This window comes from Micromys minutus, assembly GCF_963924665.1.
Source record: "Micromys minutus genome assembly, chromosome: 5".
NCBI lineage: Eukaryota > Metazoa > Chordata > Mammalia > Rodentia > Muridae > Micromys > Micromys minutus.
Window position 1 is genome coordinate 23,562,365 of NC_137974.1, and position 22,075 is coordinate 23,584,439.

At 33.5% G+C, this 22,075-nt stretch overlaps 1 protein-coding gene across 6 annotated transcripts in view; it reads right to left on the reverse strand.

The window, feature by feature from the left end:
• DACH1 (dachshund family transcription factor 1) overlaps positions 1 to 22,075 on the reverse strand; it is a gene marked incomplete at both ends in the record, with an annotated part of 377,461 nt that overhangs the window by 111,414 nt on the left and 243,972 nt on the right. For 4 of the 6 annotated variants that reach the window (XM_080916936.1, XM_080916935.1, XM_080916933.1 and 1 more), the window contains 2 exons: positions 10,522 to 10,656; positions 12,539 to 12,674. The exons of the other annotated variants lie outside the window; for them this stretch is intronic. In XM_080916936.1, coding sequence (XP_080773062.1) covers positions 10,522 to 10,656; positions 12,539 to 12,674 — 271 coding nt within the window. The remainder of the gene's footprint in view (positions 1 to 10,521; positions 10,657 to 12,538; positions 12,675 to 22,075) is intronic. 6 annotated transcript variants of the gene reach the window in all.

Consider the following 22,075-nt stretch of genomic DNA (forward strand, 5'->3'; position numbering starts at 1 on the left):
TATTAAGCAGGTGGTCATTCTCCATTAAATACTAAGACTGGCAATAATGGCAAAGAAACATCCTAGCACTACCAAATTTAGAAAAACAGAAAGTCACTAAGATGTCATAATGTCCATCAGTTTCGGACACTTGGCACACCTTTCTGATTAGCAGAGATTGTCCCTTAAGGCTATAACCTCTCAAAGGATTGTAGTTTTATAGTGTTGGTGGAGAAAATAACGAGCTACTTATTTCTTAAGTAACTTGGCAACACATGTCAAACAGGAGATGACCTTTCTAAAGTATACATATTGATACAAAATTTAATATTAAAAGAATCTTAGTAATTACTGCTTTGAGATGAGATTATATGTCATTATCATTTTTTGTTACTTTAAACAGAAAGCAAAAACATTTGTTTTCAAGAATGTAATAATATATTGAACATTTGTTCCTAAAGTTTAATCACCTCTTAGGTAGAGAAATATGTAGTAATTTTAAAAAGCATCTCCATATACAAAATATTGAATATAATTAATTCAATGAACTATCAAGGCTCTAAAGATTAAATAAGAAGGAGAAATATCATTAAAACCTCTGCTATGGTTTAAAAGTTAACTAAACAAAGTGTTCTAGTGAACAATCCTAATTAAAATGCCTGATACAAACAAAGCTTAGGCAAAAAAAAAAAGCACTAAAAACAATTGAACACTTATTTTATTAATCTAATGAATCATGTATCATATCATTACAACTTTGTATATATCATTAATTTCATTCCTTTCACTTAAGCCTTTTATTGGGATTACTTCAGTTATTAGTTGGTCTAATGTATTGGTTACCTCTAAATCTCGCTCTACAATCTCTTCTTATCTTGTTGCATAAACCCTTGCGTGTTATTCAAATTGCTTCATTTATTATGATAGCTTCCCCATGTAAATTGTGCTGACTGCTCGCCCTTGCACAGTCCTCATTAGACTAATGAAAACCTTCAAACGAAAAAACTAAACAACCTGCCAAATAAAGGTCTGAGGTTATTATGAAAATTACAACTCTGGGAGCTGGAAGAAGCTCTGTTCATTAATTCATGCTCAGCAAATTGCTAACTAATTTAGTTGCACTCCTCTGCATTAATGGATTATTTTATAAAAATGTTTTCCACAGCCCAAGACCTTTGGTGCATGCTTTTGAGAGGCTTGAATTCTAATCAACCTTAACAGTAAATTAGGAATGTAATATCTAAATAATAATTGGGATGGCATATGGAGGAAAATAGTGTTTAAAATCCCATGAAAGGTGCTTTTGGTTTCCAGCTTCATCTGTCAATTTCACAGTAGTTAAAACAATTGTACTTGTTTAATATTCTGAAACTGTAGCGTAAGATACGAGCAATGTCAGTAACGTACAATTTTTAAACAAAGTTTAAAATATGGCTTCTGCTGAAACAAAACTAATTATGGCATACAGAAGTTATCACATAAATCTCTACAATCAGATTGTCAAGAGGAAAGATTGATTGGTAATATTCAACAAAAAGTCAAAAGAAAATACTGTGCCTAATCCTCCGGAATAGGTGAGCAATTATCTCTTTTAAACTGTTAAAAATATGATCCCACAGCTATGCATTTCGACATAATAGCCACTACTTCTTGTTAACTTTTGATTTAAGGTGTCACATGCATTAGTTACAATATCTTTGAAATTTGTGTAAGTTTTGTTATCAGCCTACCTATCTTGCAAACAAGGCGAGATGAATGTGGTAAACCATTACATCAATCTGATGGGGAAATGCCAACTGCTCCTAGCACAGAAGACAACAGGGCTTCTCTGCTTCTTAACCCTGGATAAAGCCCTTTCAGGGAGATCACTTCTTCAGCTACTTAGTGAATCCAAAGTGTGGCTATACGTGCTGGTACAGGGCATGTGTGTTCATGTGTGACCAGAAATTTCAATGCAAGATGATTCTGCATATCAGGCAGATTAAAAAGACGATTTCAGGAGAAAGATCCTTTCATTTAAAACCAAAAGTGTTCAAGATTTTAAAATGACCGAAAATATAGTTGTTAAGGAGATATATGAATTTGCTATGGTGGCTCATTCTTGTAACACTAGCACATTGGAGATTGGAAAAGAGTAATCATCTCAGGTTGGAAGCCAGCCTGAGCTACATTTTAGACTATCCTGAGCTACAGAGTGAGACTGTGTGTTCAAATATTTGGAAGAAACACATTTAACTGAATTAATGGAAATCACCCATAAGATATCATCTTCAAGTTGTCTTTAGAGAAGTCAGTATTAAATCAAATATTCATGTAAGAATTTTGTAATTTCTACCTCTTCAGACCTAGGGACATCACATTGAAATATATGGCTTGATAGGTTTCTGTTATTTTTTCTATTAAAGTTGCAGTGGCACGGAGTCACCTGCTCCCTCTGGAAATCCAACACTTCTGCCATGTTACTATATCAGGTTAACAACAACTAGGACAGCTTTGGAATTGCTGAACTGATAATGACCATTTTTGCATATTTCTAATGAAGTTAATCAGGGAATAACAGAAAATGTTCTTTAGTTCGTTTAGAGAAAGCCTATCTGCCCATTTGCTAAATTAACATGTACAAAATAAAAAGTTAGAGCTCTGCTAAACAAGGTTAATTTAATTAATTCAGTGTTTCCAAACTGAAATCGCAGTGTGAAGTGATGCTCAAATTGATGTATTAAAAAAGATACACAGCTTCTGTAAATCACATAAGATCATGCAATGTTTCAGCCAGAAATAGCAAAAGTGGAAGAAATCTACATTTAAACAACTCTTCAACAATTTGTTGAATAAAATATAATAAGTAACTAATCCATTAGGTAAAACAACATGATGTTCAAAAGTTTTAATGTGGCATAAGAATGACAGGTAAGTCAGAAATGAAGCCGACTTGCATTTGGAACTATTATGTTAAGAAATCAGTAATTGCTCTCAGCCTCTACCTCACCTGAGGCCTTCACCATACAATACAATGGAGTTCTACTCAGCTATCAGAAACAATGACCTTATGAAATTCCTAGGAAAATGGTTGCATCTAGAGAATATCATCCTGAGTGAGGTAAGCCAGTCACAAAAGAACAGACATAATATGCAGTCACTGATAATTGGATATTAACCCCAGAAAGCTCTGAACACCCCAGAAACAATTCACAGGCCATATGAAGCTCAAGAAAAACAAAGGCCAAAAAGTCAAAGCCTCAGTCCTTCTGAGGAAAAAAAATAAGTGTATAGCACCATCTCAGAGTGTGGTACACCTAGAACTTAAATCATTAGTAATCCAAGAGCTAGGAATACAACCTTGTGGCAATTTTTGGTATCCAAAAATCATTATGTTTAATCTATACACACCAAGAAAACTCTGACTGCTTCCATGTTACATTCTATTCTACATGTACTTCATGCTTATGGTAATTAGTGGGATTTCAATGCATGGTATCAAATCTCTAAAAACATTGCCAAAATTCTTTCAAAAATCTGTACATGTATCTCTCTTCTATACATAAAGTTGTAAGAAAAAAATCATTTTGTTTAATCTTCACACATCAAATAAATAATAGTAATAATATAATAAAAAAGTATAAACTAGAAATCATATAGTGAATATATGAAAATAAATTTCTAGAATATGAAAAGATACTTCACTACAAAACGATACTTATGAAAAGGCTCAAACAAAGCAATCCTATCCAAAACTGAGGTTCTCTTTAACTTTCAACATTTTCAGACACACACACACACACACACACACACACGTATATTTGTTTTTATTGATATATATATCAATAATATATATATTAAAATCTTACTCATCAATTACTTTCACAAGCATTGAAATATAAATGCAATTACAGTTGCAAACATATCCTTCTAACAACTTTTTAAATTTTATTTATTTTACATCCCCTTTGCCACCTCTCTTTCCAACCATTTCTCCTCTATTTCTCTTCACAAAAGTACCAGACTTGATGAATATCAACCAACCATGAAGTAGGAAGTTTCAGTAGCACTAGACACCTGATCTTCTCTTAAAGCCAGACAAGGCAATGCAGTAGAGGGGTAGCATCTCAAAGGCAGGCAACAGAGCAAGAGATTGCTGTTTACATTGTTAGGGGTCTCTCAAAAAGATCAAGTTACAAGGCTGGATCATATGTTTAGAGGTCCTAGGTCAGTGCCGACTGGGCTTCCTGGTTGGCAGTTCAGTCTCTGAGAACCTGTAGGGTCTCAGGCCTTTCACTTATGGATGGGATGTAAAGCACACCCTAGGTGATGGCCCTCATTCCTGGTTCTGTTTACCTGTCTAAACCTCTTGTCTGGGCAAAGTGTTTTTTACCTTTCCTTATAGTCTCCCTCTACTCCACCTTCCTTTCTCAAACCATTTAACCCTTTTTGTTACATTATTCCCACATTGCCATTCACGCTTCCTGCTTTCCACTTCCCTTTCCTGGAAATATTTTTCACAGTCCCCCCTTACTAGTTTCCAACCTTTTATGACGACTCCAATTTCAACATGCATATCTTAACAATAATGCTAAAAGTCACATACCATAGAGATTTGTATCATTGTCATGCTATGAATCATCTCATTCTGAATTATTATTACAGTTTTATATTTACTTGAGAATTTCATAATAGGTGAACCAGGAAAGGGAGTAACATTTAAAATGTAAATAAAATATATCCAACATAAAAATCTAATTGAAGGAATAAAGTAAATCATGTCTTGTAATAACCAAAATATTTTTAGTTCTATTAATGTTCAAAATGGCATGAGTCATCAGAGTACCTACAGTGAAATGTTAAACTCTAGGGTCAGTAGAATGGTTCATTGGGTAAAGAAAGTAGGCTGCAGAATTTGATGCTGGACCACACAGTAAATGCACAATTCAAACTGTAATATGTGTTAAAAGTTTGAAAACATTGGTGATATTACAGAGAATGGACTTTTAATCTAGACAAATATGTGTGATAACTACATGAGATAATAAAATTCTAACATCCTAGAAAGTAATTACTATTAGTGTAATGCCAGTTTATCATTTTAAAGAAGAAAGTCATTTTTTGAAGACACAAATCTTAAAGCAGCATTATAAATTTTTAAATCCTGTTGTTTAAAACAATAAAAATATGCAAAAAAATTTAAACATATTTAATGAAACTTGAGAGAAGTCATTTTTAGCCAGCTTTAGAAAAGGTGACATAGGAAACCTGCAGTACAGAATAAATTACTAAAGAAAAGAAATTTAAATATGGCCATGTTTCAATCTCTGTTGGTGCATTTCACACGTTGTCCCCCAGTTCATATTGCCAAATGAATTTCTTTTATGCAAGGACAGAAATTTCTGGTCAAACTGTACAGTTTCCCGCAAAGAAACTGTTCAATGGCCTGATAGGAGTCTACTTAACAGCCCTCCTCAAATGTGTCCTGCTTCTAAAATGCTGCTTCCCTGCAGAAGACAATAGTGATGGAAGGTATTCTACTTCTCAGAAGCAAAAGTGATTCACATGATGTTGATAAAAACAGAATTGAAAAAGGAAAGTAAAACAAGTCAAATAAATCATTTATGTAGGGTGGGACAGAAAGAGAAGGAAGAGGTGAGAGGAAGAGAGGTAGGAAAGGAGGAAAGGGGAAGAGTTAGCAGAGTAGAGGACAAGCAGAAATGTGAATAATTGGTTGATTTTACACTTTTGGGTTCTAATGAATATTTGCTGATTAGTTGCATCATATTAGAATAAACTAAGGGCTAAAATATAGGAAGCAGTGACGTCACAATTGAATGTGTGTTGTTAGATATGCACACCCATTTCAAGGACCGCATAGCGTCCATAGCTGCAAAGTCCCTAGAATAACTCTGAGGGATGGCAAAGCCTTCTATTAGTCATTGTCTGGATGCCAATAGTTTATATAGAAAATGTTCCCACATAGCTTTACCCCCACAGATGTTAACATCCTGAAGACAGCTTCCATACAAAACCTGCTCCTAAGAGTGGTAGCTAAAACTGCAACCTTGTCCAGCGGTATATATTACCCAATTTCTGTTTATCTGAAATGACATACCCTTCTACCTCAACTTATAAAATAATCTGTCCTCTAACTTCCTCTCTGTCTAAAATATACGCTGAGATGTTGTGGTGCTGCAACTGAGAAACCAGACCCCAGTTTCCTGTGTCTGTGTATCTGTCATGTGTTTAACCTCATATCACTTCTAGTCAAGATCCTAAGACCCAAGTCGTGAAAACAATGAGAGCCATGAAACTTTGTCCTACTTAATGTCTGTGGGTTGATTTCTGCTCAGAGAAAAAAGAGCCCTGGTGTCTCTAAACTCAGAAAAGTACTGGGAAACTTGTGATATTTAAGATGTTAGATGATGCAGATTCTATTTGCATATTTAGGATGGTATATATACAGTTGTATATATACATATATGTATGTATATGACTCTAACTACCACTAATGTCAAGAGGTCCTGAATTTGAGAGAGAGAGAGAAAGAGAGAGAGAGAGAGAGATGGAAGACAAGGGAGGGTATATAAGAGGGTTTGGAGAAAGAAAGGAGATGGAAGAATCATGGAATTATATTATGACATTAATAATTAAAGAAATAAGTTTTAAAATGACACTATAACTGATTCCTTTAGCAGAATCAGAGTTTCATTCAACAACCTTTACAAACACTCATTACAAACTGTTGACTTTCATAAAACCTTATAATCTTAACTAACATTTCTCATTATGCCTAGGATGTCCACATGAAGTTTGATTGTCTATACTTCCCAACATAAAACAATATTCCTTTTTCATATTCTAAATGTGGTTTATTTAAACTTGTTCAAGGTGTCAGACTCCATTGGAGTCTTCCTTATGAAAAAATTAATAATGACAGAGAGTACTTACTTGGCCATTTGTTTTTGAAATTTGGGTTTTAAAGCTTCTAACAATAAACTTCATAGTAACTTGTTTTTATGTAGCATGGCTTATAGAAAAGAGGTGTTTTGTTTTAAGGAAAACACATATGCTCAAAAGCTATTGATGATTAAGACTTCACACCACAATCATTTGGGGCACAAAATGAATTTTTCTATCTATGCAAAGTATCAGTGTTTTCCTAAGAATCATTGCCTTTTGAATGATTTAGTTGTTAGAAAGAAAATTGCACATAAGAAGTTCAAGCTGAAAATGACATGAATATATAATTAATTTTTTCTACAGATTTCTCTAAATAAAGTTACTTGTTCAATACAGATATGAGTAGAAAGAAAGTTGCAGGGCTATTGTGAGGGATATGATAAATGGAGTCATGAAAAAAACAATTTTTAATTTAGCAGACTCTATCAATCTAGAAAGCCTATGAATATTTACAATTAATTCAGTATGCTGGAAGTAGATGAAAGAGATAGAGTTCATCCAAGAGAAAAAGCAACATAAAACAAGGCCTCATAATTATAGCAACATCTATTAAAATTTCCATGATTTGAAATCAATGATAGTTTCATATACCCAGTCAGAATGCTAAACATTTAATTTTGTAGATAAAATATTAAGATACACTTGGGATTTGGTTAGGGTCTTTGTTCTAAGACAGAATCCATTTAGAAAACCCTGGTGCAATAGTAACTTTAGTAAAACAGTAAGGTGCCATATATACTCATAGTTAAGAGTAGTCTATGTATAATGATACCACTACAGAAAAGACGTCTTTAACTTTTACCTTACTATTTAGAGATTGTAATAACCAACTTTGGCTTCACTCTTCTTTTCTATTTATTATTATTCCCTAGCAATTCAAACTAAATAGTGTAAGTATTTAGACAACTTGGTTTATTTACAATCACTGTAAATGTTCAAATGACTCAGAGCTTATTCATTAAAAGAGAAAATACATTAATAAATAAAGAATTTCCACAAGAGAAGACAAATGTTGTAGTAAATTTGTAGACTTATGGATATACAAGAAAAATAGCATGTCATTTTAGAAAAGTATTCTATAATAATTATGGGATAATTACAACAACAAATCAGTAGTCTAGATAAACTCTTAATTCATGGCTATTCTAGGTCAACTCAACATGAAACATAAGGCTGTAGAGTTCCCCATGACATTTTTTACTGGGATGCACAGCTGCAGCTACTGGCTGTCTGTACTGTCCTTCATCACTAACTCTAGACTTTATATTTTTATCCATAGTGTTTGACACCAACATTGTTGGAAATTATTCAGGTCGTGTATATTGATACCCATTGTATATTACCAGTCAACATCTCAGAGCTGTTTCTTTTTAATTCATTTTATTTATTATGTGTCTCTGTATGTGCATGCTAAGGAACACATTTGCAGATGAAACAACAAATTTCTGGGAGATGGACTCTCTTTCCATAATATGGGTTTCACAGATCAAATCTGAACTTCTGTGTTTAAAGTAGTGCCCACTGGCTGAGTCATATCTACAGCCTCCTTATAGCCTTTTACAGTAAACCACCTATATGGCATCAATGGAAAAATTGAGAAAATAGCCCCTTATTTTCTTAAGAAATTTACTCATTTGCTGAGTCTTTGGAAAAAATGTACTTCTTTATTCATCTAATTAGTTTTTACATTATAATATTACTGAAGAACATAATTTTACAAATTATTCCCCTAATATAACTTTCATAATTATGTGGTATCATAATCTTTTATTACATATGTATGAAAGAAAATATATAAATAAATGTTCTTCAGGATTGAAGAAGGACTCATGAAAATTTGAAATTAGAAATGTAGAGGACCTGAGACATAGTGATATGCTATATATAGGTCACTAAATGTATAATATCATAATAGCAAGTTTGTATACACACAGTGAAAATACACAATAAATAACGGGAAACCTTCTTCAGGTTGCCATTTCTCAAATGTGTAGCCACATTACAGGGCAATGTTCTCATGGAAATTCCAAAGAACTGAGTCTTATTTGTAAATATCTGTAAGTTTGTAAATTGTAAATACTTATATTCTTTCTTCCTAAGGAGTTACTAAGGATGCAATGCATCTTAGAAAGATATTTCCTAAGTATTTTTATTGTTCTCCAGACTTAATCAATTTCTCCTGTAAAAGCAATGTTTTATTGAACTACTTAAAATCTAACTTTTAATACCCTTTGTCAACCTTATAAATGAATAATTTCTTTTTCCCTAGGATGGAGAGGATTTAGCCAAGCATCTAGTTCATGATTCACAGGAACTGTGTGTTGACAACTTTAAAGTGTCAATTCTTAGGCAAAACAATGTAGTTTGATTTATATCAAAATAGCCAATCAGGTAATTTGCATGTGTAAAATTAGAAATATTTATGTAATATTAAAAAAACTGGCCAGCATGAATTTGAAAAGGTTCAAAAAGTTATGGGAGATTATGAAGGGAGGAATGGAAAAGGAAAAATGACATCATAATATCAAAATCTCAAATATTAAAAAATAATTAAAAAGAATGAAAGTTGAAAACAAGTGAGTAGGCCTTGGGTACAAGACAATACTTGTTATTTTAAAATATTTACTCATATTTTAGTATAATTATTTAATATGCACCACAAAATAATGTTTCAATTTTCTAGTAAAACTTCTCAGACTAGAAAATTCAAAATACATTTCTAGCACTTTAGTTATAAATATAGGTTAGATCTTTATAGAAGCACTTCAGTAGGTAATCTGAATCTTTGCAGATCCTAGACTTTGTTACTGTTGAGAAGTGTGTGTGTGAGTGTGTGTGTGTTCTTATGTAAGTCGGTTCAGATTTATGTATGTGGGTATGTGTGCACATGGCACACATGTATGGAGTCCCGAAGTTTAGCACAGGTGGGTTTTTTTAATGTTTGTTTTTTGCTTTGTTTTGTCTCTCTCAGGAACCCTCAGCCTTCATTTTTAAGACAGGACCTATCACTGGGAACTGATAAACTCAACAAGAGATGAGGCTGCCTTGCCAGAAACCATTAGTAAAACCTGAGACCATTATTTTTTTTAGCCATTTTTGGCTTATCTTCTGGTGATTGGAACTCACATCCTAATATTTCAAGACAAGTCCTTTAAGGACTGAGCTATCTACCCTTCTTCTCACACCCTTTGAAATGACTACAGATATTCACCTGAAAATATGAAAAGACTTAAAGATCACCTATCTTTAAACAAACAAACAAAAAAAAACCCTCCATAATCTGTTTTATGTTCTGTCATGCTAAGAAAAAATAAAATGGCTTAGTGTACATTAAGAGAAACAAACAATAAGTTTAAGAAATAAAAATATGCTTATGGGACATATAATTCTCGTTCAAATATGTTGGGAAAGCTAAATTGTCACTTACCATTGTGTAGCAGGATAGTAGCAGGCCTTTATTCAGACACCTTTTGCTGAGCAGACCTAGTATTTTATTAACATTATGCATTTAAAATATTTATCTTATTTTACTAATGCAGAAATAGGTGGCACACTTTGTTCCCAGAACAAAAGGAAGGGCGCAGAATTATAAATTACCTTTGTCAATGTGGATTCGTTTTGACTCATGCCCCATGTCATGACCAGCCAAATCCCCCTCCTTTGGTCCAGGAAGCACATTTGGGGATAAACCCATCAGCATCTGGTTCATGGACAGTCCGTTCTGATGGATAGCTGTCAATTCCAAAACAAAGAACAAGCACAACAACATCAGAAAACTTAGTTAGCATCTACCAGTTGAACTGTCTTGAGGAGAAAAATGAACATAAACACATAATGCCCAGGCTTAGCAGTGTATGTAGTCCATTAGTAATATTATTTGGAGATCACTAATCAATGGCAATTCTGAAGGATAAGCATAGAACACCATAAATAATATTTTATTTATTTTCACATAAAATAAACCCTTTCCATAGTTAAAATTTCTGATTGTCTATGTTAGTGCAACCACTACCAATAAAATATTCAATATTATTTATTCTAGTGTATCAGGTTCTCTCTTTAGTCAATACACTTCCCCAACTTGGAAAACGTATGTCCTCAAAAGCAAAGCCCTTAAAGAGCATCAGGTTAATACGAGGATTTTTAGTTTTTACTTACCTGTTGAAACAATATAGTTTTCTGCAATTAAAAACTTAACACCATGTTTTCAGGATCTTTATTGTGTTCTATCCCATAGAATATGGAATGAATGGGAATCATTTTCCTCTTTAAGATATTAGTTGTATAACTCATTAAATGCAAAAAAATACTATATTTGTTAGTATTATTATAATGCTAACATGATCATCTTTTGTGGTTTTATAGATCTTTCTTGAGATTTTATAGATTTTATTTCTTATATGCAGAAGTAAAAACCTGGGCTCTGAATGGATACAAAAATTGTGGTACATTTACACAATGGAGTACTACTCAGCTATCAGAAACAATGACTTAACCAAATTCTCAAGAAAATGGTTGCATCTAGAGAATATCATCCTGAGTGAGATAACCCAGTCACAAAAGAACAGATATAATATGCAGTCACTGATAGTGGGATGCTAACCCCAGAGGCTCGGACTGCCCCAGAAACAACTCACAAACCATGTGAAGTTCAAGAAAAAAAAATTAGGCTCAATCCTTACACACTAAGAAAACGTTGACTAATTCCTGGTTACATCCTGTTTTGCATGTACTTTTTGCTCATTGTAATTAGTAACATCTTAATGCAGAGTATCAAACCTTAAAAAAAATGCTTAAAAATTTGTACATTTATCTTTGTTTTTTTTTTTTTTTAAATAAAGTTCTTCAATTAAAAAAAAAAAAAAAAACCAAGGTTCTTCTGGAGTGAGCATGACACTTGTTGGTGAGCCATCTGAGGTAGGAATTAGAAAACAATCTCTGGTCCTCCGAAAGAATATCAAGCACTCTTCTCTGATAAGTCACCTCATCAGACTCAAGATTAAATATTTTAATTTTTATGTAAAATGTTTGAATCACTACTTCAAGATTTTAATTGTATCAGGAATGTATACACTCCTTTTATTTTAGACCAAAACCCTTAAATTAAAGTTCTTTAATTCAGTGAATATCTAAATAACAAAGTACTGGCCTTTCCAAATTTACTGTGCTTAATTTGATTTTTGTTGCATGTACTTGGGAATATCTTTATTAAATAAGGAAGACTGTTAAAATCTGATGAATTCCAAAATCACAGTTTTCCATTGAGGAAATACACTTGAATAAACCAGAAATGATGTCCTTAGGTGTTCGATAGTTGGGAAATGGTTGTGTCCTTCGGAAACTCATGTGGAAGATTACTTACTTTTTCTTGTTTCATAGCTTAAATCTGTCTGTGTAACGTCAAAGAAAAAGATGCTAAATCAGAACCTGCTAATGTCGCGCCATCCTTCATACCATTCCAAACTGGGACATATAATTCGGAGGAAAGGCTATTGCTACGGTGCCTTGGTACATGATGCATTTGAGATCCTTTTGGAATGAGGGCATTTCGATTAGAAAGCCCAGCTGCGCCTAATAAAGTTTCAGACGGTGACAAGCGAAGTATAAGACCTACGGATTCTGTCGGAAGAGCTCTCGGTCCGCGCTGGGGAGCTGGACACACTGCTGCTGCGGTGAGAAGAAGGGTGGCTGCCAGGCCTTCGGCCCTCCTCCAGAGATGGAGCAGGTGAGGGACTGTCAGGGACACGCTCCTGCATCGAACAGAATGAGAAGAGAGAAGAGGTCAATATTCTGAGTCTTAATTTCATGAATGTTATTTTTCTCGAATACAATTAGAAGTTTAAAGAGGGCGACGCCCCCAAAACACATGGTTTAACCTGCGTTAGGCAATACTAATGTGTGTGTGTGTGTGTGTGTGTGTGTGTGTATATAATCTTGACCACAGATCTCAAATTCTTGCGTTCATTATTATCTAAATAACTGATATCATACACTCCTGAAAAGTCAAAATCAAAAAATTATGATTTTACAGATAAACTTCAATACAGCCACAGCAAATAGTACTAATGCATTCTTTGGAGAAAATATTAGGCCATAAGAGATCATTCAAAATATCCCAGTAAGACCACCTAACAAGAAAGTGTTGATAGAACGAAGCAAGACTGAGTTCTTGATATTATTTTGAGGTTATTTTTACTTTTGTTTTTCTACTCCCACAGACATTAGGGATCTATGACCATATGCCTTATGGAGGAAACTGACCAAAATATTATCAAGAGGTTCTTAACAACACCATGTCATACCATTCTCGACACACGCTGGTCACAATTAATAGTTGGTGGCAATGAAATATTATTTAATATTAAAATTATTTTCTATAAATTAAAGGAATATCAGAAGATAGCCCCCTTTCCCTTTCTTTAAAGTGAAAGATCAATGTTGCTACGTTTCTCTGTAAATTCTAGGAAGACATTTGTCTGATACCTGTCACCCTGAACAAGCTCTGTAGCTTTGCTACTTAGAGTTACGTTAATATATAATATAAATGGAATTATAGATTAATAAATTAAATAACTATTAATTAAAGGTTTGTACTTTAAGAACCAAATATTTTCATCTTCATATATTAACAAACAGACACTGATTAGCTCTGTCTATACTAATCAATATATATTTGAATATAGAAACAACCTTCCACACTTAAAAAACTGGTACACAAGAGTCAGAGATAGCTTTATGGTCAAGGACATGTGGGACTCTTCCAAAGGACCTTGGTTTGGTTCTCAGCTCTATCATAGCTCACAAATACCTTTTATTTCAGATGAGAAGAAAAAGCACTGTTCAGAACTCAGTCCATTAAAAGAACCCATTAGTCTCCAGATGGCTGCTAATCAGGCTGCATATGAAAAATCATCTGGATCTTAGAAATGCCTGTTTTTGAGTTTAGTTTTCAGATCTTCTAGTTGACAAAGTTAGGCACCTGAAACCACACCCTAAGGAAATACACACTGAAGTGTAAAGCTCGTTTTCCTAGAAATAAGAGGTTATAAGATACTACGTCTTCTGAGGTTAGTATCCTTACAAGATGTTGGGAAGATAAAGGACAGACAATTTATGAAGGAAGAGGCGAGACTGGAATCACACATCAGCAAGCCAGGTATTGTCAGGTACTGCCAAAACTCTGGAAATGTATAAAAGGTTCTGCTTAGAATATCAAAGGAACAATATTCCCAGAACAATTTGATTTTGAACTGGTAAAATCTAGTCATGTCAGATATGATATTTTTTTGATATTTCAAAACAACTGATGTATAATTATTAGTTTCTCTGGCTCAGAGCAAAATAATATCTTACCCATGAAGAAAGATTCAGGAATTTCAATATACACACACACACACAAACACACATATACACACAGCAAGCCAAATCAAGTAAATATTGTATGGCAAACAGTTTTTCCAGTGATCTACATTGCCAATGAACATTTTTAACAGATACATGGAGGATTCCTTCTGCAGAGCATGACAGTAAAAATGAAAGCAAGTGCCATAAAACTCAAGCTTTATTTTAGAAGTCTCTATCACTAACTAATTCCCAATGCATGTCCTAATAACATGATGTAATTCCATGAGAGGCTACTTGGCAAATGACAAAGATTCCATATGATCAAACAGTATCAAAAGGACTAAGAACAACAACAGTAAGCAAAAAAATTATTATCCATATTCAAGTCTAGATGAAATGCAGTAATTTCCTGTAATGATAACTTGCTGAACCGTAGCAGTTCTAACAAGTCTATACGTGGATTAGTTTCTGGAAAGGAATATAAAAGTTCTTTCAAGCAGAGCCCTCAGGGTCACTATATCATAGCTTTGTCCTTCAGCATAGTCGAAAAGATGCTAAATATTCTGGCCTCTAATTTCTGTTAATATCAAGACGGAGTGACAGTTAGATGAATATGACATAAATTTGTTCCAACTCAGTTTCACTGTTGTTTCACCTAAAAGGATGAAAAAGAAGTCAATGCAAAAAAGGAGAAGAGAGAATGAGAAACACACATACAACACACATACACACAAATACACAGACACACATACACACACACACACACACACACACACACACACACACACACACACCATAAAACTGAAACTCAAAGACACTCTAACTGAAGAGGACAGTTGGTCTCTTCCCTTTTTTGGAAGGATGCAGCTTGCATGTCACCTTCTAGTACAGTGAAAGTTAGTCCTCAGGGAGGGGATACTCAGGTTATTTTCAGTTCATTGGCCTTCAAAAACTATGTCTGAAGACCATGGTGCCTTTATCAATAGGGTTTTTACTTTGCAGCTCTCAGGACAACCAAGGGCAATAGAAATAGCCTACACATTTTAGGAGCCTCTTGGACAACCCTGAACAAGTAAAAAAGATGTGGGAATTCATTCCAGGTGTTGGAGTTTGTGACGGATATCCATTTTTTTGACTCTTAAGTGGAAAATTGTCAGCTCAGAGTGAAAATGTTTATTTGTATTTTCTATGCACCTTTATACATAGACTCACATGAGTTACAGGTTGTTTGAGTTAAGACTCAGAGAACATTTTGGAAGAGGGAGCAGAAAGAGCGTAAAAGCCACTGCATCAGAAATGTGATGTGAAACTCTGTATCCTCACAATGTCAGAAGCTAAGCTTACAAAATCTCACCAACATAACTGTCTAAACATAAGCCGATCCAACGACAAAACCAGACAAGCCAAAGGAAATCTCACAAGACTTCAAAGTTTCAAAGAGAATTATAGACAACAAGGAAGGTTGTGTTGAAGATAAATTCCAGATTAGGGTAATTTTGCTAAGTTTTAAATTAATTTTGATTCAATAAGGTTGTTATTTATTTACTTATATAGAAATATATAATACGTACTTGAGAAATATAGTCGTATATTATCAAAATCGAAATTTCTAAATTAGGAAGTATATCGTCTACAAAGCATGGCATCCATGTTCCCCAAATATTTAATATATCATATATATATACATATATATATATATATCTTATAATAATTGTGTTAGTGGTTTTATTTATAATAGCACATGTTCATTTTTGGCTGAATAGAGATAAAGAACAATCTAATAAAATTCTAAAAGTTAATCAAATTCTGTAAAAATCATTTGTAAGTCTGACTTTGCTGACACAACAAATTTAATATCAAGTACTAATAAAAAGTATGGGTGAATATTTTTGGATAGTTAATACCCAAAACTTAAATATTTATTTATAAACTGAAATAGCAATGGTTATACCAATAAAACTCATTCTTTGTTTTTTTTTAACATTTTGACATGAGTAGAAAATTTTTCAATATATGTAAGTGTTCCAATCTTCTATGCTGATTTATTTAACTTTAACTTTACCTACTTATTTTTTTATTTAAATACCTTAAAAATAGCACAATAGCTAAGTAAAAATTGATTAAAGACTCAATGGAAAATATATTTTTAAGAAATAGTTTAAAACTAGGGGAATTATACAACTTGAAGCATTAAATGCGCCTTCCTCATTGGACTTTGCAGTGGTTTACATTTACAAACAGAGAAACTGTGACAATCCAGAATACTTCTACTTTAAGAAAATCTTTTATGCAAATTTTATGATTTAATAGCTTAATTATTCAATTGAAATTTCCTATAAATTGAGACACAACATATTCAGTCATTTTACTTAAGGTATAATTTCAATCTTTAGAATGTGATGTATTGTTCTTTGAAGAATTTCATTAAAGCAAAATCCATTGAGCAAGTAAGATTTGAATACATTGTTCCACAATAAATTAATTTATTTCAACAGCTTAATTCTTTTATCATATTTATGTGCTTGGCTTTCCAGAGTATTCTATAGGATGAAGAATAATGGAGACAGTAAAGAATAGCTTAGAGGAGAACCCTGTAATTATTACTGAAACAAAATAGATGATGAGTTTTATTTAGACATAATAAGAAAGAAGTAGTTCAGTGTCTTTGGGAAGACTATGTAAACTGGATTTATAATTTCATTTGCCTGATACCTTTTAACCTCTAAGCTGGGCCCGAGGTAGAACAGAAAGAAGATTATTTAGTACTTTGACACTGCTTTATAGTCCTACATCAACTCCACCAATCAATAAAACACAATCTTTTGCAATGCTCCATCTTTATAAAGCTCACTACAATAATAAATGAAAACTTAAGAGGAGTACTCTTTCACTGTAAGAAGGTCAGACTAATAAAGTAATGGTATAAGATGTAATGTTCTGATGCAGAACAAAACTTATTGTTCTTTATGGTAATGCAAGAGCAAAGGTGGAATTCAAAACTACTACACTCATATTGTCACATACGTGACTGAATATTTGCAAAATTGCACTGTCTAGCTACCTGCTCTTCACAAGAAAACAAGGTTATTTTCCATGAGAAAACGTAAATAATCACAAGTATTAATACAGATGATTATTTCCATTAGCTTTAATTACTTTTGCTTTCTTTTTATTCCCATCATGCCCCCTATGAAACTCTTTATTTCAGAGAGAGATTATCTCATTGTAAATGACATAGAATGAGGCAAACCACTTTCTAATGTTAAATAACTTATCTTTGTACAACTTCTGATTTTATAGGATGACAGAGCTGCCTGTTGATTTCACTTAGTACATAATGGAAATCCCACAATTCTGATCTAAGGACAGCTGACACATTGTTTCATTCAGGGGTATTTACTGAATATTTGCTTCCTGCCAGGCAGGATGCAAAGTTCTGGGTATTTATTAGGTTTTTTTGAATGATATATTCTTTCAACAGGACCATATCATACACTGTAGACTTAGCAAGGTGTGTCATCACTTTCAGTGACAAATTCAAATTCCTACCCTCTGAAAGCTGTGTGAAAAACATAGATGGTAGCATTTATATTTTGATTTTGGAAAAGTGCTAAAAATGACTACATTTTTTAGGATGTGTGTATGCATGCGTGTATGTATGTATGTATGGATGGATGGATGGGTAGATGGTTGGGTGGGTGGATGGATGGATAGATGGATGGATGCCCCAAGCCAAACCACTCAACAAACAACTGCATGTCTCTTCTCAAGCCAGTTTATACTTCCTTAGACAAAAAGTTCTTTAGAAAATTATATTATAGATAAAATGTTATGTGAAAATTGGAGTTACAGAAGGATATTAAGTTCAAACCAATATTTTATTCCAATATGCTCAGTATAAGGTCAAAGCAACAGGTGTTAAATGACCTTACCTTATACTACATACCTGTGGCTTTATCCTTGGATCTGAATGTTTTAAACAGAAATTGGTCTCAAGTCTATTTTACTTTTTTGGTTAATTATGAAAGATCATTGTATTTCCTGTTATTCAGTCTTTAGTTACTATTATGAGGAGTGGGCATATTCTATTTTTTTTTATTCTTAAAAATTTTATTGGTTATTTTGTTTGTTTACCTTTGAAATATTATCGCCCTTCCTAGTTTCCTCTCTGAAGGCCTCCTACCCAACCTCTCTCCCCTACTTCTAAGAGGATGCCACCCTCCCACCCACCAACTCCGACCTCACCACTTTAGCATTATCCTATGCTGGGGCACTGAGCCTTCCAAGGACCAAGGGCTTCCCCTCCCACTAATGCCAGATAAGGAGACACACTGAAGGATATCAACATGGTTATATTAGTTAAAGACCAATGAGCTATTATCTGAAATCCCTATTAATTTTATCAGTTTTACTCAATTTAAACAAGCAGGAGCAATGAATATAATTTTGGTTTTATTTCTCTTTTATTTCTTCAATTTATTCATTCTAGCAATCTATTTCTTCCACATTTACTCGATAGTACTTTATGGTTTTATAGGACAGAGTTAACATAATGTTAATAGATACAGATAACATAAACTTAATCAAAGCAAGAATGCACAATCCAGACTTGGGAGTTAAAATTCATCTTCGTGAAAAATAAAATTCATGTTTGTTGTTTTGTTGTCCTTGTTGTTTCGATTTCAGGAAGGTTCCTATCATTGAGCCCAGATTTTAATTGAACTCATAATCTTCCTGCCTCATTCCCTAAGCAGGATATACAGGTGTGACCTATCAGATTAGTAATAACATTAAAATTAAAAGTCAGAACTTCTTTCATTTATCATTATCAAAGGATAAATGTAAAGGAATGAAGCAAAGAAGAAGCAGGTGAGGTCAAAGTTGGTTCTGTTGCTGTTTGCTGGCAATTCCTCACAGCAAGTTCTTAGAGCTAGTGTCCGTCTGTTTAAGCCCAGTATATAATCTACTATACTACTTTGACTATAACCTTTAATTTGCAGTTTATTTGATGGATCTAAATGATATTTATGCTATTTTCTTTCCTTTTTTGAGTCTAGCAAAATGAGAGCTGGGGTGTCTATTCAGTTTTGTTTGGCCACAAACATACTTAATTGATAGTGCTACGTGCCTTCCACAGCAGACTACCTTATCTGCCCTTCATGATACCAGCCACTACCAATAACCACACTCAATATTTACAAAATGACAATGTTATTCCTTATTCACTTATTGGTTAGAATAATTGTATGAGCATGAGATTTGTTCTGACATTTGTTAATTCTAGCATGTCATTCATACTAAGAGTGCAGAAAAATACTTGTTCTCTTTCTGTTTACTTCTGTTTGGCTTAAATCTGAACTGGACTCCAAAGAAGCCAAACTTTATAGTATTTTCGGTGAAAGTAGTTGAAAGAAGAAAAGACAATAAGAGACAAAGGGATTGTATAACAGGCTTCTGACTGTATTTGGTTGACCTGACCAGGATCACCTAGGAAACTGCTGGCCAGATGACTAATGCAACATTCAAAGAAAATCAAACTATTTATAAGCAATGGACAAGGCTAAAAGAATTGCAAATACTGTGAATGGTAATTTTTTTATTATCATTCAGGGTTAAAGTCGTGCAATCATGACCTCCATTCACAGAAGAGAAAGCCAGCTGCTCAGATACAAAATAATCTGTCATGGGCCTAGGGGTTGGAACAGCCAAAACACAAAGGCCAGACATCCTACTCCAGACTCCATTTCAAAACCACCAAATCCTTCTATTTCAGCAAGAGCTTTCCTTAAGATCCTATGATATCATTATGTATGTATAAAATAAAATGTGATTAGAACAGTGAGTCATTCAGCAGGCTTAGAGTTATGGGTTCAAAGAATCCAAAGAGAATCAATTAGCAAAGCATTTCAACCCATTAACAAACTTGCTAATGACAAAAGGAATTGATCTATTAATTTAGACTGCTTAATTTACTTAGTGATTTAAGATAATAAAAGAAAACATTCTAAAATTTAAAAATCATACAGAACAGAAACTATTATGAGAGAGTTTTGGGCTTTAGCCTTTAAACCTATCTATAGATTCTAAATTAAGGAGCTTAAAATTTAATTTTAATTTTAATTTTAATTTTTACACTCAAGATCTGGGAAAGGGAACCTGTAAAGTCTACCTTCATCAGAAAGACAGGGCATCGAGTGTGGGATGGGGTTGCCATCGCACAGTCAAAACTCTGACTTGTAACTGTTCCTGTCTGAAGAAATACAGGGAAGGAAATGAAGAGGATCCTGAGGGGAAACAAAAGGTCTATGGACAGGAACAAACAAGGAATCAGCTCAAGGGGAGGCCACTAGGCCTGACTCCATTTCAGAGGCTAAGAAGAGCTCACAAAAAGGGGCCTATAATGACTGCCCTCTGAAAGACCCAACAAAAGTCAAATTTTAAGAAGTAGATAAACACAAATTTCTAGCATATATACAGAATTTTTTAAAAATTGACAGTATTATATATGCCAAACATTTTAAGAAATATTCAACTCCCCACTCCAACAAATACACAAACACACAAAAAAATTCATAGACCTTGTAGCTAGCATTTGTAGACTATGGTACAATTTGTGGTTTATAACAAGTTTATAGCTTTTTCTTTAATCACAATACTTCTAGATTGCTGTATATAAGCAGAGGTTATCCACTAAAGATATAAAGAGTCAGTTAAAATCTTTGATTAAGTAAAAACATAAGACATTAAAACACAGGGTCTGGAGCTAAAGATACCATGCTAGCTTTAAATGTTTGAGACAGAACCCCAATGGATCTGTGGTTATAATTCTTCCTAAAAATTATTTCTAAATTAATATCTGTTGAGGTACATATTTTAATTTGCTTAATAGATTCATCTGAATGATATATTTATCATTGTTTACTTTGCTAAGTTTAAGCACTATCCAACATGTATGCATATAGGTAGGGATGCCGTGGGAAATATTTCTCAACCACAGGGTTAATTGGACTGCATACTATATGGTCTGGTGAGTCTTGGTTAGAAACTTGAACAGATGTATAATCATCATGGAAATAAATCCCTAGAAATGCATGGCAAAGTGTTTATATTTGGTTAAGTGACATGGAAAACCCATCCTAAATATAGTTAGCACCATTGGCTGATTGGATTCTGGTCAGAATAAAGAAACCAGTTCACAGTAGTTCTCGTCTCTGGTTTTTGTGGAGACAATCCGACAAGCTTCCTTCAGCTTTACTGCAATGATGTCTCTTATAGAGGATTGCATCTGCAAACTTTGAGCCAAAAATAAACGCTTCCTTCCTTCCTTCCGTCCGTGAAACAGTCACGTGTTTGTCACCATACTTTGAAACCTAACTAAAACAACATAAAAATCTCCGTTTATTCTCACTTTTATGTTCTGAGACAGGTACACTGCAAAACTACATTGACTTCATGGACATTATAGATTCATATACAGTTTAAAATAATTTATCCATAAATATATAGGTCTTAAGGATTTAAGGTAAAGTCATTGTCTAAACTATATTTGCCCATTTCTTCCTGAAATTTACCTTATTAATTTCTCAAGTTTTCCAAACTAGCAACAGTCTGGCAAATTTTCACATTGAGTCTCACCGAAGGCTGCACTTATAAAAATAATGCTATAATAGCCTCCATCCTCTATTTTCCAGCTATTTTCCTTGGAATTTAATTTTTCTTAATATGAAATATTAATGATTGTTTTTTACGGTCTTGACATGAGTTGAGTTTCTTTTGAGCTTCAACAATTATCTACAAGAATGTAAGA